Source organism: Leptosomus discolor, chromosome 10, assembly GCF_034619465.1.
Source record: "Leptosomus discolor isolate bLepDis1 chromosome 10, bLepDis1.hap2, whole genome shotgun sequence".
Taxonomy (NCBI): domain Eukaryota; kingdom Metazoa; phylum Chordata; class Aves; order Leptosomiformes; family Leptosomidae; genus Leptosomus; species Leptosomus discolor.
In genome coordinates, this window is record NC_141400.1 from 19,937,345 (window position 1) to 19,953,066 (window position 15,722).

At 53.2% G+C, this 15,722-nt stretch overlaps 1 protein-coding gene across 1 annotated transcript; it reads right to left on the reverse strand.

Annotated features, from left to right (window-relative positions):
- Positions 1 to 706: 706 nt before the first annotated feature.
- Positions 707 to 7,609, reverse strand: IRF1 (interferon regulatory factor 1). The gene is made up of 10 exons (XM_086470897.1): positions 7,524 to 7,609; positions 6,258 to 6,349; positions 5,244 to 5,343; positions 4,878 to 5,054; positions 4,476 to 4,525; positions 4,215 to 4,350; positions 3,898 to 4,023; positions 3,005 to 3,048; positions 2,265 to 2,400; positions 707 to 1,781 (listed from the first exon to the last, which is right to left on the reverse strand). Exons 2-10 carry the CDS (start codon positions 6,342 to 6,344, stop codon positions 1,681 to 1,683), a joined length of 957 nt encoding a protein of 318 aa, XP_086327023.1. The 5' UTR covers positions 6,345 to 6,349; positions 7,524 to 7,609; the 3' UTR covers positions 707 to 1,680.
- Between the last annotated feature and the right edge of the window lie 8,113 nt (positions 7,610 to 15,722).

A 15,722-nucleotide genomic window follows, 5' to 3' on the forward strand; every position in this document is an offset into this window, starting at 1 on the left:
CCCACTGCCTGATATTCTCCTCAGTCTGCCCTGCTCTTGCTCAGTGAATGAAGTTATTCCCAAGGACCTTCACGGCACAGCTGTGTTCCGTACAGGGGTTTTCCAGGCGCTGTCAGATGCCGGTGGCTGCAGCTGGAGGCACGTTGCGTCAGCCACTTGTCTCTTGTCTCCCACCCCAGACAGTGCAGGAACTTGTCAGACCTTTCCAGCCTGAGAATGTGGCAAATGAATAAAACACAGAGGGGAAAACCAGCTTGCTTTCCCCTTGCCTTCTGAACGGTGCATGTGCCGCCTTCTCAGGCAAACCTGAGTTATCTGGCTAGGTCTTCATGTCGCAGAAGCTGACAGCGTGGCTGATGGGGAGATCCATAGGGGGGACTTCATGCATAGGGTTGTTTTTTTTAATAGTGTAGCCTGTAACCCTGCTCTTAAGTTAGGTCTGAATTGCAGATGATGGTAGATACAAACCACCCCACACGTGCCCGGGACCTGGACTTCCCTTCTTGGGACAAGCAGGATTCCACCCATCAGCTGCACGGGGAAGAAGGAGGGGTAGAAAGTGGGAGCAAACTGTGCTAAATTCCCTGTGCTTTCATGACTCATGAAAAATCCCCTCCAACTGCCTGTCAGCAGCACATTTGTTTGGGCATTTTCAAGGAATCTGGAATGCAGTCTGAGAGCTCTCCCATGAGAAAAAGTAAACATGTCGTATATAAAACACTTTTATTAAAACAAATATACAACACGTTATATACAAAAATAAAATGTACAAGAAAATAGTCTATTACAGCTTAGTGATTTGATGCCTACTTCTTACAAACAACTAGAACCTCTTCCGTCCTGCACATGCTGGCCCAGGGCAGGTCTGCAGGGCATTACAGCTTGCTGCATACAGTACTGTAGGGATCCCGGTAGAATGCTAGAAGGGGTCTCAGAAAGGCATGGTATAAATACAGAGCTCTGCCCCCATCAGTGCAAAAATTGTTTCATGCAGCAGCTCCTCACCTACGATATGGAAGTAGACACGGCATGCCTACGAGCAGGTAACATCCTATGAGTGGACCTGGGTAACTGTACTATGTGGAAGCAAAGCCTAAACTGAATTTTCACATTTTATTGGTCTAAACTATTTACACAGTTGAAAGAGCTGAAAGATGAACTATATGATAGAGTAAATCAAAGAGGAGAGGGCAAATTAGTGCAATTTTTCTGACTAAGTGTAATGTCGTTAAGCTCAATGTCACCAGTGTCGCACAGGTAAGCAGCAACCAAAACTAACAGGCAAGAGACTCATTCGCAGGGTCTCTCCCAGGCACTCCGTGGGTAAAGTGCTCATCACATCTCGCCCGGGGAGGACAACACCCTCCTCCCCAGGCCTCCGGCCCGCGGTACCCTGCCAGGTCAGAGCCCACAGCCCATCGGCAACTCTCCGGCAACAGCTTCACCTCCGAAGCGATGACAAGGCGCTTTCTGCAGCTGAGCATCTTCGGTGCCAGGAGGCCTGCTAGCGAGATGGGAGTCTTTTTTATTTATTTATAATTTTCTTGCTAACTTTTCAGGCCTAAAAGTTAAACGGAATATAGAAGCTACTTTCTTCATTCAGTCAGTAACAAGCAATTTCCTCCATTCTCTTCAGGCTTTCTACGTAAGAGCAGTTTGTGGTTGGAGTAAGCCAGGGTTTTACAAGCCACAGGGAATGACTTGCATGGTAGGTCTCGCTGTATCCAGCCAGGAGAACTCTAGGCTGTTTTTCTGGTCGAAGAACCTGAACTCCAGCTCTCCTAGACAAAATAAAACACGAATGAGTACAGAATCACACACAGCAAGAGCAAAATAGTGTATATATTTATCTGTGTGTGTGTATGCATATATATATTAAAAAAACCTCAAAAATTGAAAGATTTCTCGGTTGTGAGTAAATACCTTAGACTAATATTTGCTAAGATGCTCTGAACACTCTCTATTAAACTGTCCCATTCAAGCTACTGCTAGTGGAAACTCTTCAGTTACATTGCAAGGGGTTCCTAAAAGCTGGCCTAGCTTCCATGTGCATAACCTCAAGACAAATCTGTAGTATATTCCCACTGGAGGCATTTTTCTCCTTTTCCTTTTATGAAAAAGTTCTTTACAGGCTACCTGAAAATGTCAGAACACAGGGATGTGTGAATTCCTCTATTTGCTTTGCTCCCTCCCAATTAAGGTCCTGCATGAAAACCCTTGTCTGCATCGCCCTTGACTGTCAGCGATGACCGAGGAGCATGTACCCGAAGTGGTGTCGATCTCCCCATCCTGCTCCTTGTAGCTGTAAGTGCTGCACATGGTCTGCGTGCCCGGCTCGTTGGTGAGGAAGCCTTTCCCCCCGACGCTGGTGGTGTGCCACTCTTGGGTTGGCTCAAGCAGCTGTAAGAGAATAAGGAGATGGTAAAAACTGCTCCTTCTTTCTGTGGGTGGTTTTATTCCTTTCCCTTAATTAGAAGGCAGGTAAGCAAAAGAGATCAAAGTATATTCTTTCACACTAAGTTATATAAAACTTGGTTTACTCCCACTTTAAAAAAAAAAATAAATTAATGCAAAACAGGGAGGGCCAGAGCACCTTCAGTGATGAAACCCCCATCTTATCGGTGGGATGAGCGTGCCATGTCTGGAAACGGAGATTAAGCACCGTATGTGTCAGAGGTGGAGGGAAGAGTGACATAAAAAAGTCTAGAGAACCTTGGCAGACTCTAATACAGCACCCTCTACTTTTAGCAGTACTTGACAGCTTTCTCTGACTTTCACCTGAAGAGTAAATATTTCCATGAACGTGCCCTCTCCAGCTCATGTTTGCAAAGCAGCCTTCTTTTTATATTTGATTTTTCAGGCTTCTGCATTAAATAAGGGTCTTGGAGTACGTAAGTGTACGTTCAGCTAGTATGGGACGGGATCAGACACCTGCCTCCCTCCCTCGCCTGGTGCAAACAGCAACTTTGGCCAATTTTAGTCTGCCCCGAAAGGCTGGTTTTACCTTAAAAATATCCGAATTCACTTCCTCTTCATCTTCGTCTGTGACTGTTTTGGAAGCACATAAAAAAGAGAAGAAAACAGACATAAATGTCCACTTTTCACACATCAGCCCTCACGCTTCTGCTTCTTCGCCACACAACCCGCTTCCTATTCTCTTCTCGCCCACCACCACCACCTTTTGCTTTCCCCGCCACCGAGGAGGGGCTCACGGGTTTGAGGCGAGGAGGCCCAGCAGCAGCTCCGTGCCCCAGACCCCCCCCCCAGCCCTTCATCTCGGATGCTCTTCAACCACCGCACGTTGGCGGGGATGGCTCCAGCCAGCTCCAGCGCCTCCCCAGGAGTCCCCAAAGCAGAGCCCGCTTGGTACACTGGAGGAAGATGATTTGTGCCCTGAGTGAAAAGCCACTCTGATCTATCCATGTTAATTATATTTTTTTTTTCCCTGCTGGAAGCACAGTTACTTCCACTGTTGCTCTTGTACCCAACTCTATCCTGCTTCTGGCATTGCCTGGGGAACGCCCAGTCCCACCCTCCCAGCTCAGAAATCTCTCCTCCTCTTTACAGGCTGACCTGTCTGTACCATTGCCTCGAGCCTGCGGGACGAAGCCTGCCCCTTTGCCCACATCTGCAAATGAAATGGTATCGTGGAGCCTTCCACCCATGAGCAACTACTTCTGCAGGTGGCACTTGCTCATCTGTAACCTGGACAGTTTGGTGGCTCCAGCAACCCAAATCCATCAGGCAGAGGTTGGGTTGGCTTTTTTTCTTTTCCCTACAAGACAAATCTTTGCTTTTCCTGATCCCCCAGGCACTTCTTCATCCCCCTGCCTTGCCTCCAACCTGCCTCCAGTAGACTCACGGAAGACCAGAGCGGGGGAAAAAAGAAATACTCACCTTCCGAGGATGAAGCCAGGGGAGACACCTGGAGCTGGTAGAGGTCGTTGGTGCTGTCAGCCATGGTGACTTCCATCGACGGCCTCCAGTCGGTCAGGGAGCCGCTCACCTCACAGGACGATAGGTCTGCGGGATGCACCAGGAGGAGTTGGCACTCGCAGGAGAGACACAACCCCCTCTATTTCCTCCCTGCCCAGCTGATGGCACAGCCAGGCCCAGCCCCAAGAGTCATCTTTGTCTTTCAGCGCGGAGAGCTTGTGGGTTTAGCACAAATGGCACTTCCCGCTCTGCTCAGAGAGCTGAAAACGGAGCCTCACCTAAGGTGATGGACGTGCTCTCGACCTCCACTTCGTGGCCCATGTAGTCGTGAATGGTGTAGCCGCTGTGGTCATCTGGCAGAGGAGTGTTGGTTAGTCTTTCTGCTGACTCCTCCGTCCTCACATCTTCGTACGACTACAAAAATAAGGGCAAAGCATGAAAGACTTCACTAAGAAAGTGCGAGTTCCCACACAAAAAAAAATTAAGCATGAAAACCACCAAAACCTCTAGCTGCTTCAGCTGCCTCTGCAGACACATACCTTTCTCTTGCTCCTGTTTCTTGCTTCTCTTGAAGACTTTGACTTCCTTTCTGTTGAATAAAAATAAGACAAACGTGAGAAAGGGCTGCGGGGCTGACATTTTCGGTAAGCGTGAGCTCTTGCAGCTTTGAGCCCCGCTCAGCAGGCTCTGCCACCGCTGCCGGCAGCAGCGAGTCCCCATCGCCTCCTGACGATGCCTTTAGTCACATTGAAAGAATTTGGGATAAAATGAACCGTCCGTACAAACTGTGACCAATGGCAATAGCAAGTGACTAACCCCAGCAGCACCAGTGCTCCCAGCAGCTCTGTGATGCCCCAGCCGAGGCAGAGCAGGGCATTTCGGCAGTGTCTGAGCACAGCAGGGGAAGCGGCGTGGCCCCAGCTGCCTTGCCGAGGGCTCACCTTTCTTCTGGTCCTTTGTCAGGGGCGGCAGCATCCTGTAAACCCTGACGGCGCTGGAGCCCTTGTTGATGCTTTTATCCTTCACTTCTTCGATGTCAGGCAGTGAATTCATCGCACAGCGGAAGTTCGCCTTCCAGGTTTTCGGGTCGGGGTCTTTCTCACCTACTTTATATCTTCCTAAAGAAGAGATGGGGTGAGCGTTTAGACTTCTCAGTGCTGGTTCTTCCCACCAAAAATAAATATTATTTTTCTCTTTTCTCTGACATACATACTAGCATTTAATATAACTACCTGGGGTGTAAGTCAAGACGAATGCCCCGTTTGAGGCATTCATACGGCTGACGGAAGGGTGAAGCCAGCACGCACCTGTATGGATGGCCCAGCTCCGGAAAAGGCAGGCGTCCTTCTCCATGTCCCAGCCGTGCTTAGCTGCATGTTTCCACGGGATTTGAAACATCATCTTATCCTGCAGTTAAACCAATAGATTCGAATTAAAAAAAAAAGCAGCATCCCCCGTTTGGAACGATGGATTTAAGAATTCTCAGGAGCAGCTCAGAAATTTTAGAAACCCTCTGCTTCCTATCTTAATTTCTCATCTGTTGTTCCAGGCATTTTTTTCAAGGCATTTAAGGTGCTTTATGCTTTCTGAAAATGGGGAAAAAAACCCACATGTGGTACAGTACAGTAGAAGTAAGCAATACGGTCAATTTTATCTCAGAATCATTTAAGTACAATGCATCTAATCTAGAAGTATGTCATAAACTACAGCATATTGTCCAGGTAGCGCTTTGGCAGAGAATCCCTTTCTAAAGTCACCCATCATTTCCTGTAGGAATCCTAAGAAAAACACGCTTGGCTTAAATTAAATGCCACCCTGGGATGGAGATGGAACTTCAGAGAAAGAAACCTGGTTCAGTAAGCCTAGTGATCTCACCCTGTGCTACAGGTACACGGAGGTGCCTTCCAGACTAAAAAATACAGAGTTTCTTTCAGGCCAAATCTTAAAACTGGGAGCCACTGGGAATGTAACTGGCCACTCAACTGGGACAGGAGGTGACTTGGCTCAGCGGGGCTGCAGGAGTTAAAAGGTCTTGGAGTTACCTCAGTTGTCCATCACATTCAGATCACTTTTATTTTAATTTAATGTTTCCCTCCTGGGAATTTTCCCAGGAAAAAAAGAAAAATGGAACTACTACATTCCATACCAACCAGAGCTACCTTTTCTGAAAGCAAAAATAGTTGGGTTTTTAAAACATATTGCTTTCAAATTTTCTCCATGCTCTTCTTTCCCTTATGATCTCAACTCAAGTTTAGTGTCCTCTAAGAATGAGGATGGCTAGTGACACCTAAGTAATAACAAGAGTAACAAACAACCCTCACCTTGTTAATCCATATCAGTCCTGGTATTTGATTGGAATTAATCTGCATTTCCAACCAGGGCCTCATGCGCATTCTTGACACTGGCATGTTGTCTGTGACAGGAACAACAGGTCAGCAAAAAACCTCATCACGATTTTAACCCTCCTGTAACGTCACCCCTCCCTTCCCCGCCGTACTGCTAACCCTGCCCGTGCAACCGAAAACTCCTTTTTTTGGGATTCCCCTCTTTTTTTCTTTTTTCCCCCTCAGTCTTTTCCACCTGCTTCTAGGGGGCACCTCAAGCACCTCCCGGGTTTGGAACTGTGGGTGCTCTGCCCTGCTGCGTGGGGAGCTTTTGCGTGGGACAGGGATGCCGGGAGGGAGCACGACCCCGATCCTGGTGCGGAGCCCATCCACCGGCGCGGTTTTCCGGGGAGTGGGTGCGGGTCTCTCCGGGGGGGACCGGTGCGGGGGAGAACACCCACCCACTACCACAGCGACACACCAACTGCACAACCGCCTTCTTAAAAGTTTATTAATTCAATTGCGCAAGGAGGGGGGGGGGAGAAGCCGGCCCGGGGGCGGTGGGGGGGTGGGATCCCCAATTAGCAACACGACCAGCCCCGGCAGAACCGCGCCCGGCGCTCCGGCCCTGCCGCGGAGCCCTCCCAGCCCTTCCTCTGCAGAAATAATTTCCTGTTTGCGGTGGTTTTGTTGTTTTTTGTTTTTTTTTTTTTCCCAAGACAGACGGATCAAGATTTCCTAAACAATACATTTCTAACTTTAACGCGTAACGGAGGCGGCGGGAAAACGGCCAGAAGAGTGCCCGCCCCGGGGTGGGGGAGGGGGGGGTGGGGGGCGGCCACGGCTGCCCCCGGCGGGGAGAGCGGCTCCAGGGAGCGGGATCCGGCCCCGGGGCTCGGTGCTGGCACCGGCTTAACGGCGGAGCGGAGCCTCCGGCTGAGCCCGCAGAGCGGCAGCCGTGCCCGGACATGCCCTGCCCCGCGCGTGCGGGGGGACATCCCGCCCCGTCCCGTCCCCTCCCGTGGGTTGGGTAAGGGTGGCCCGCCGGAGGGATGCCCGGTGCCCACCCGACGGCGAATGAGCCCCGCGTCCCCCAAACCGCTTCCGTACGGCGGAAGCCGGCGGTGCCCCCTCTCGGCGAGCACAGCCGTGCCCACGGGGGAGGCTCCCGCGGACCCTACGGGGCGACTTCGCCCGGAGCCCCGGTGCCGCTGCAAAGCCGGGGACGAGCTTCGCGACGGGACGGGACGGGAAGGGACCCACCTGGCTGTGCTGTGCCGTGCCGTACAGCGCCGAGCCGTGCCGAGCCTGTACCGCAGAGTGCAGCGGAGCGGTGACCGGCCCGTCCGCACCCGCTGCCCGCCGACCCGCCTCTGCCGCCCGCGGGGCGCGCCCTCGGGTATAACGCGGCGGCGCCCGGGATTCCCCGCCGGCCCAGGCCCTGGTCCGTCTCGACCAATCAGCGCCGCCCCGGGGGGCGGCCGCGCCTCCTATTGGCTGCCGTGGCCAGCATCACTTCAGGGAAATCACGCTGTTGTAGCACCAGCGGCGCGGGGGGGAGCGCCGCCCGCACACACCCCCCCCCCCGCCGCCGCGCGCCCCGCCCCGCCCCGCCCCGCCCGTGCCATCCGCGGGGGCTGCGGCACAGGGGGCTGCGCTCGGGTCCCGCCGGGACCGGGCCTGGGTCCCCCCGTCCCGGCCCTGCCCGGGGGCTCGGCCCCGGCCCCCAAACTATCCAGAACCCATCTCCACCGAGGGATCCAGCCCCTGTCCGCCCCGAGGGATCCAGCCCCCGTCCCACCGACGGATCCAGTCCCCGTCCCACCGACGGATCCAGCCCTCATCCCCACCAAGGGATCCAGCCCCCCTGAGGGATCCAGCCCCCGTCCCACCGACGGATCCAGCCCCCGTCCCACCAAGGGATCCAGCCCCCATCCCCACCAAGGGATCCAGCCCCCCTGAGGGATCCAGCCCCTGTCCCACCAAGGGATCCATCGCCCCTGAGGGATTCAGCCCCCGTCCCACCAAGGGATCCAGCCCCCATCCCACCGAGGGATCCAGCCCCCCTGAGATATCCAGCCCCCATCCCACCGAGGGATCCAGCCCCTGCTCCCCCCTGCATGGCTGCTCCCCAGCACCCGGAGGCAATCCCAACGTGCAGCCTCCCAGACTTTCCGCCAGCCCGTAGCGACCCCTCGAAATGAGGGAAGGCAGCGGATGAGGTGCAGGGTCTCGGTGAGGCTATTTGGAGTGGGGTGGGAGCTCGGCCAGCGGTGAGGCTGCTCCCAGTCAACTCGCTGCAGAGGAACCGGCCCCCGGTGCTGCCGCTGAGCAGCCCGGTTCCCCCGAGCACCACCCTGGGGCCCTGGGTTGGTACCAGCTCCAAAGGGTTTTGCTGTTGGCAGCAGGACTGGTGAACAGGGAGGGCCAAAACTGTATTTTAATTTATTCAGTGTCAGCAATTGACAGAAAGGATGGGGCCTGGGGCAGTGGAACCATTGGGGTGGCAGCAAGAAGGTCAATAGAAAATACGTGAAGAACGTGGGGGATGCTCCCGACCGTCTCCTCTGCGTTTGTGCTTTCACGGCACGTAACAGTCAGTTCGCAACGAGTGTCCGGTGTCGGCATGAGTCCTCCAAGCAGCCAAACATGGCTGAACACTCATTAAACACATGGCTGAAAGAAAGGGGTTGGTGGAGTCGCCAGAGCAATTCCTGTGTGCACCACAGTGCCCAAGCCAGGGGACCCATGTGTGACACAGGTCCCCGCCCGGCCGTGGCAGTTCTGGTGGGAAGCGGCGCTACAGGCACCGCCTGGACTTGCTCTGTTGCTGGTTGGAAAGCCTCAGCAGCCAAACGGGCTTCCTCGACCTCGTCATAGCTGTCACACAGCCCGATTTTGGTGCTTCTCCCCATAAAGCTCCCAGCTGAGATCCACGCTCAGTCGCTTTGCTGTGGGGGTTTGAAACTTACCGATGCTCCGATTTCACAGCACGCATTTGCCGCAGGTTGGGCGATGGCTTCTAGGAAGAGTTATGCTGCCGCTGCCCTTCACCCCTTCTAAGTGTAGATGGCAGAAGGTGGCAGACAGGGCGACAGGAGCATTTTGGAAAATCTGGGAATGTTTTTTTTCCTCCTGGGCTGGGCTGATCCGAAATAACTGTTAGGGGATATAAAGGGTGGTCACTGGTATTCTGTCCTCTCCTGCCGCTCATGGAGGACAGGTGTGGAAGGGCGTGACAGAAGGCTACTGAAACCATCAGGATTTCTCTCCAAGCCAACTGGATCTGGATGGCAGTGAAATGAGATTTGTCTTCAAGGTGCCTTCAATCCAGCAGAACATCAGAGAGTTTTTAGTTATTCCCTTTTTGATTCTTTCAAGGCGGGTTTGATGTCATATGCAACGAGAAGGTCTGTTGGGCAAGAGGTAGGAAGGTGTGTGGGCAGCCTGGACAAACTGCGTGGTGCTGTCTCGCTGCCTGCCTGCGCTGGCACGTTTTCTCCTTTTTTTTTAACACAAAGGTTAAAGAAAAGCCCAAACTTGGATTTAAGTGCAGCAAAACACTCTGTAGGTATCCTGCACTTTCTCTGAGCTAATTTTTTTATCTGCTTGACACTTTATACTGTGGCAGTATCCTCCAGACAGGTCTTCGTGATGAGTGAGGCACTGTTTGCCAGCGTAGGGAAAGACACAACGTATTAGGTAAATTAAACAAATAATCAAAGACCAGGTACACAGACCAGGCAGGGACAGCACTAGGACATGTATGCTTCATAGTCTGTGAGAGGACATAGGTTCACTCCTCACATCCAGAAATGTAGAGTAATAAGAGGTAAAAAGAGTAGGCTGAAAAAGGGATGACAGAAGGTATTTGAGGTTCCAGTGTAAATATTGTCTACAAAAATAGTCATGATACCTCTTATGCAACCTGAATATTGACAAAAAAGATCATACTGTCACTTTTTTCAAGCTCCAACCTTCCACGGTTTGTTTTTAACTCCTCAGCCAGCTTTAATAAAAATGAATTCTGAGCTTCCTGGCCAGTGTGTATTCACTAAATGTCTCTTCAATGCTTTAAATGACTACATTTTGAATGGTGGCTTGTTTGATGTATGACTTCAGCGCTATTACGATCCTTACGGGCTATTTTTAGTCTGTATCACTGTCAGGAATTGGCACCAGCCACCAAATATATAGACCTAGAACATGCACGAAGGAACGTTAATGGTCCTGGCCCTAAATCTCCCCTTCTTTCCTCTGGTTTAAACCCATCCAGGTCCTACTCAGAGGAACTTGTTTGACTTTTATATCTGTGTTCGGTCCCATACCTGCACAGCAAGTTTCCATGGAGCACGACCTGCTCAGGCTGGGATGCCTTCGGTTTGTTTGCTTCTTCGTTATCTCCCAGCCGAAACAAGGAAATAACAACTTGTCTCTCCCTGATGGTACCGTGTGTCAGGCTCTCCTTCCGCTACGGCTACAAAGCCTTCTCCTTACAAAACCGCCTCCTTCCTCCCGTTTCTCCCACTACACTGACAGCCGTTCCAGCAGCTTATTTAACGCAGCAAGGATACGCACTTAAATTCAAGATGTACTTGTATAAAAGCACGAACGAGGAATAAACCATGTGCCTTGAGGAGTCAATAAATGGTTGGCCATAAAACCCTTCTGCTCCACCCTGTTTATCACCCAGCGAGACTTTCCATGGACGCCAGCACCGCTGATGCTCTGCAGAGCTGTAGCCCTGCTCCAGCTTTATTTCACAGCAGTCTTGGCTCGGGCACATGCTTGGCGTTTTGGCTCTGGACACCCTCTAATGTTCCCCCTTTTTTCATATTCCCCCCGTGATTCGGCAGCTCTCTTTGTTTTAATGGTAAACTGAGACACAGAGCAATGGATTGCTAAAATATTTTATCACATTTACCTGATCCAGGGAGATCCCAAGTCTGGGATTTGTTTTCTTAAGGCAGAGGAAATGTTTAATAATATTTCTGTTCAAAACCAGATCAAATCCCCAAGTGATGCTCCAGCAAGTGGCATTTGTTATTCTACAAGGGGCACCTCTCTGTCTGTCAGCAGTGCCCTGAAATAAGGTATTTCCAGTAAAGTGTGACCTGCTCGGCACCAGCTACAGAGCTCCTGGCATAGCCCACCAGGAGGGAGGGTTATGAGCTGGGCATGCAGGCTCTGAGGCAGTTCTTTGTGCCCTGCCTTCGCTGCTGTGCTCGGTTAAGCAGCTCAAGATGGCTTCGCTCCTGTGCCACGTAAAATATTTTGTGGTTAATTCTGAACACTGCCACAACACAGGGCAGTTCCCAGCCAGCGGTACCGTCCAGCGGCCAAACCTGCCACCTCCAACCGAAGGCCCGGCTGTCCCCTCCCTAGTGACAAGTGGCGCCAACTTTCTCACCCGTGGGTACCCAGCCTGGTGGTGCCAGGGCTGCAGGGCTGCTCAGAGCAGGTTGTTTCTCCAGCAGTGCGAAAGGAGCACCTTTCCCACCTTATCTCTGGAATGCTCTTCCCTCCTCACTTCTCACAGGGAGCGGGGGTGAGACCTTCCATGCTTCACCCCCAAGCAAACCCACAAGGCTCTGGACATGCAGACACACTTTTTGAGGTGCTGGGGTGGGTGGAAGGGAGAAAACCAGCACACTCCAGTGCAAAGATAGTTGCAGAAGTGGGTACTTGCTCCAGAGCCATGTTCACCTCCAGGTCGGCATACGTGCCCGAGCAGCAGTGTAGGAGTGTATCTGCTTTCTGATAACTCCCCAGCCCAGGGCTCCCCTCCAAGCCGAGCGAGAGGCAGATTGCCCTTCCCTCACAGCAGGCGATGCTGCAGGAGCACGTGTGCGTGCTGCAGGATGGGGCTCCCCCCGTAGCACCTGGTTTAGCGCCTGCACTGTGCACCAGCCCTGCGCTTGCCTGCTGCGGTACACAGGGTGTGGACAGGGCAGATGACCCTCAGGTGTTAAATCCCTCAGGAGTCTTGGATGGAAGGAGCTTGAGCATTACCCCAAGTGTTGATGGCACTCTTTGCTTTGAAGGTTTTTTCCCTTGCTGGGACTCTGAACCCAACCAAGGGAGAAGCTTCGCAGTGGGGAATCCCTGCTCTGGCAATGGGGAGATGGGGACATGGGGAGATGGGGACATGGGGAGATGGGGAAATGGGGAAATGGGGAGATAGGGACATGGGGAGATGGGGACATGGGGAGATGGGGAGATGGGGACATGAGGACATGGGGAGATAGGGACATGGGGAAATGGGGAGATGGGGACATGGGGACATGGGGAAATGGGGAAATGGGGAGATGGGGACATGGGGAAATGGGGACATGGGGAGATGGGGAGATGGGGAGATGGGGAGACAGGGAGATGGGGAGATAGGGACATGGGGAGATGGGGACATGGGGAGATAGGGAACTGGGGAGATGGGGACATGGGGAAATGGGGAGATGGGGAGATAGGGACAGCAGCTACCACAGAAATCTGCCTCTGGCAGATGGCAGCGAGCCCCGGGAGGGAGTAGAGCCCGAGGTCTGCACGCCTTGGCAGTATTTGGGTGGGGGGAGTGAACAACCACAGGATGGAGCAGGGGTTCGTGGAGGGGGAGCATGGTGAGAGAGAGACTCTTATCTGCTTCCTCGTGGCCCTCGCTGCTTCCTTCCATCACTGCACTGCAACCTTTTCATGCCCATCAGCACTCAACAGTCCTTCCAGACCCTGCTCTGCAAGGGTTTGTTCCTCCTTTCTACCTTTTTTTGAGAGAAACCTGCTCTAACGCAAATCCTTTCTCATTTTCTCCCCTACTTGCCTTCCTCCCCATTTCCCCATCCAACTCAGAAACAATTCTTTCCTTTTGGAGCGGCGAACTGGGACGTACAAAATGGGTGAGGAGCCTTCGCTGCCACCCCGGGAATGCCACGGTTCCCCGCTAACGAGCACCCAACAACTGTCACAGCGTCGTGCCCCAGGTCACCTTGCAGGCAGGCAGCCCGTGGGCTGAGAGGGGTTAATGCAGAGCCGACTTTTAGGGAGCAGAGAAGAAAAAGCCTTAAAACCAGCAAAGGCTAACAACAAAAAATAGCAGCTTCTTCGGTCAGTAACCCTGAGAGTGCAGGACTTGCTGCAAGCTGTTTCCATTTCTTATAAATGCCTCTCTTACAAAAAGGAAGTTTGGTTGAAGCACATGCAGGAGAATGAATAATGTCAGAAATGTTGAAACTCTGCCCAGATGGCATGAGGTAATACTAGCGAGCGCTCTGATCTGTAAGCTACAATAAATATATCCTGGGATGGGCTGCTCACGGCTTCCTGGAATTGGAAAGACCTATCTCAGGACCCGAAATCAATTCAGTTCTCCCCGCTGATGGCACGGTGAATTTTTAAACTAAACCAAAAACGAGATTCTGGGCTTGGTTGAGTGGGAAAAGAAGGAAATTCCAAGAATTTGACTTGTGTCCCTGGACTTTCCCCACTCCTTACTTTTCTCTCAGCCTCGCAGGAGGCCGTAGCCCTTTTGTGAACTATTTGCCAAGGAAAGTCCTGAGAGCTGCAGGCACCTGGCAGCTGCGATGGGTTTGCCTAACAAGGGGGCAGACCTGCAGCCTGAGCCTCCCTGCCAAAGGTCAGAGGGACTCGCTCCTCTCCCTCCCGGAGCACGTGGGAGCACAGGAGCCAGCAGCCGTCCTCCCTGAGCTGCTCTGCCTACCCAGCCGAGAGCACAGTGGAGCAGAACTGGGGCAGAAGTGGGGCCACGCTGAGCTGGGGTGCCCTGGGGTGCTGGCATCGCCGCAGCTAACCCCCGTGAAGTCGAATGGGGAGTCCGTTCGTTCGACTCTGCTGAAGTCCCACCGGTGCAGCTGCGGCCACAAGGTGAGTTGTGGCTTAAAGAGTTTTTGGTTCTGTGCCCTGGGTTTGAAGGTCTGAATGAACCCACTTGCCCAACCCACCATTTGGAGAGCAGGAGTTGAAGCAAAGGGAGCTACAGCCTGCAGGACAAGCAGCACGTGGTGGGCAAGGTTGGTTGTGCCTCTCATCCAGCTCTGAGCTGGGAGGGTTTTCTCTTCCTTGGACTGATCAGAAAAGGTGCCAAACTTCCCAGCAGTCCAAAGGGGAAGGACGGGCCAGCCGAGGCAGCCTCTGCACCCTGCTGCTGCCTACCAGCCCACCCAGGGTACCCGCAAGCACGGAGGCAGGGAGACCCTGGGAATTTAATGTAGCTCCCCAGGAAAAGATGTCTCGACCTGGGGGCTGCAGCGCAGCGAGCTGCGTGTGTTTTGCCTCTGCTCTGCCTCGGGAAGGACATCAATAACCCCTGCTTTTGTTTGAAATCCTCTGTCGCATCCTTGTGCGAAGGGGCTGCCAAAAAGGAAGCGCTCCCATGCTGAAAAGTGCTGTCGGGCTCATCACGTTAGCGCTGTTGGGAGCCAAGGGGTGGGAGAGCAAAGGCGGGACACGCTGGGAAGGGGGCTCAAACCCAGCCTGCTGGCTCCAACGGGAACCCCGGGTGTGCTGCCAGGCCTGGTGGCAGGCACTGGGAGGGGACCAGGGCAGGCTGGTATCGAGAACCTCTAGCAAATAGAGAAAACCACGTGCTGCAAGCAACAGATGTTAAAACATCTGAGGTTTAGTCCTTTTATTCTTCATTATTTATTGGCTATTAACCTCGAAGGAGACTGCAAACATCCCTGTCCAAATATAGACCATGGAGAACAGCAGCCTGATTTGATAATCACCTGAATTCCATAGGCAAGAGTGGAATTTGGTGCTTGAAAAATGCTCGGCGTGGTTTCAGCACGGCCGGCAGCGCAGCCTCGGCCCCCCCCCAGCCGAGGCAGGGACCACCCTGCTGCGCTTGGGTCAGTCCGGTCATGGCTGTCACTTTGGGGCGTTGCTTTTTGGGTGCTTTAAAAGGGGGTGCTGTACATCTTCCCCTCCCTTCCTGGAAAGGGAAAAGCTAAGTGACGTGTCCAGCTGGGTGCTGGCGAGCTCGGCTGATGCTCCGCTGAAGGCACAGGGTCTGCAGCAGGGGCAAGGACCCCTCCCCATCAAGGATTGAGGGGATCCCCCCTCCCAGTAGCACCCACCAGCCAGGAGGGACCCCCAGGGGAGGGGACGCCTTGCTGTCCCACACGGATCCCCTCTTCAAACACATCACCTTCCTCCATCAGGAGGGTGCGACTTCTTCCGAAAGAAGCACAGATTTATTCATTTTTTTTTAGTTATTATTTTTGAACATCCACTGACGGCCCAACGGAGACCCCCCAGCCACCAACTCGCCTTCCGTGGCCGAGATCTCAGGGTGGCGCAGCCGTCCCTGCCCCGCAGCTGCCCTCGCGGGCTCTTGGGATGGAGGGAGCGAGCACATCCATGGTGGCAGGAGAGAGAATATTTGTGATGGCGGGAGCGAGCACATCCATGGTGGCAGGAGAGAGAATATTTGTGATGGCGGGAGCGAGCACA

Bases quoted from the DNA above. Each gene is read 5' to 3' on its own strand.
- IRF1 (XM_086470897.1), bottom strand. From the start codon at position 6,344: ATGCCAGTGTCAAGAATGCGCATGAGGCCCTGGTTGGAAATGCAGATT. The intron at 5,344-6,257 runs GTGAGGGTTGTT...GTTTAACTGCAG, and splicing joins GACTGATATGGATTAACAAG to GATAAGATGATGTTTCAAAT. The intron at 4,526-4,877 runs GTGAGCCCTCGG...TTTATTCAACAG, and splicing joins GACAAAGGACCAGAAGAAAG to AAAGGAAGTCAAAGTCTTCA.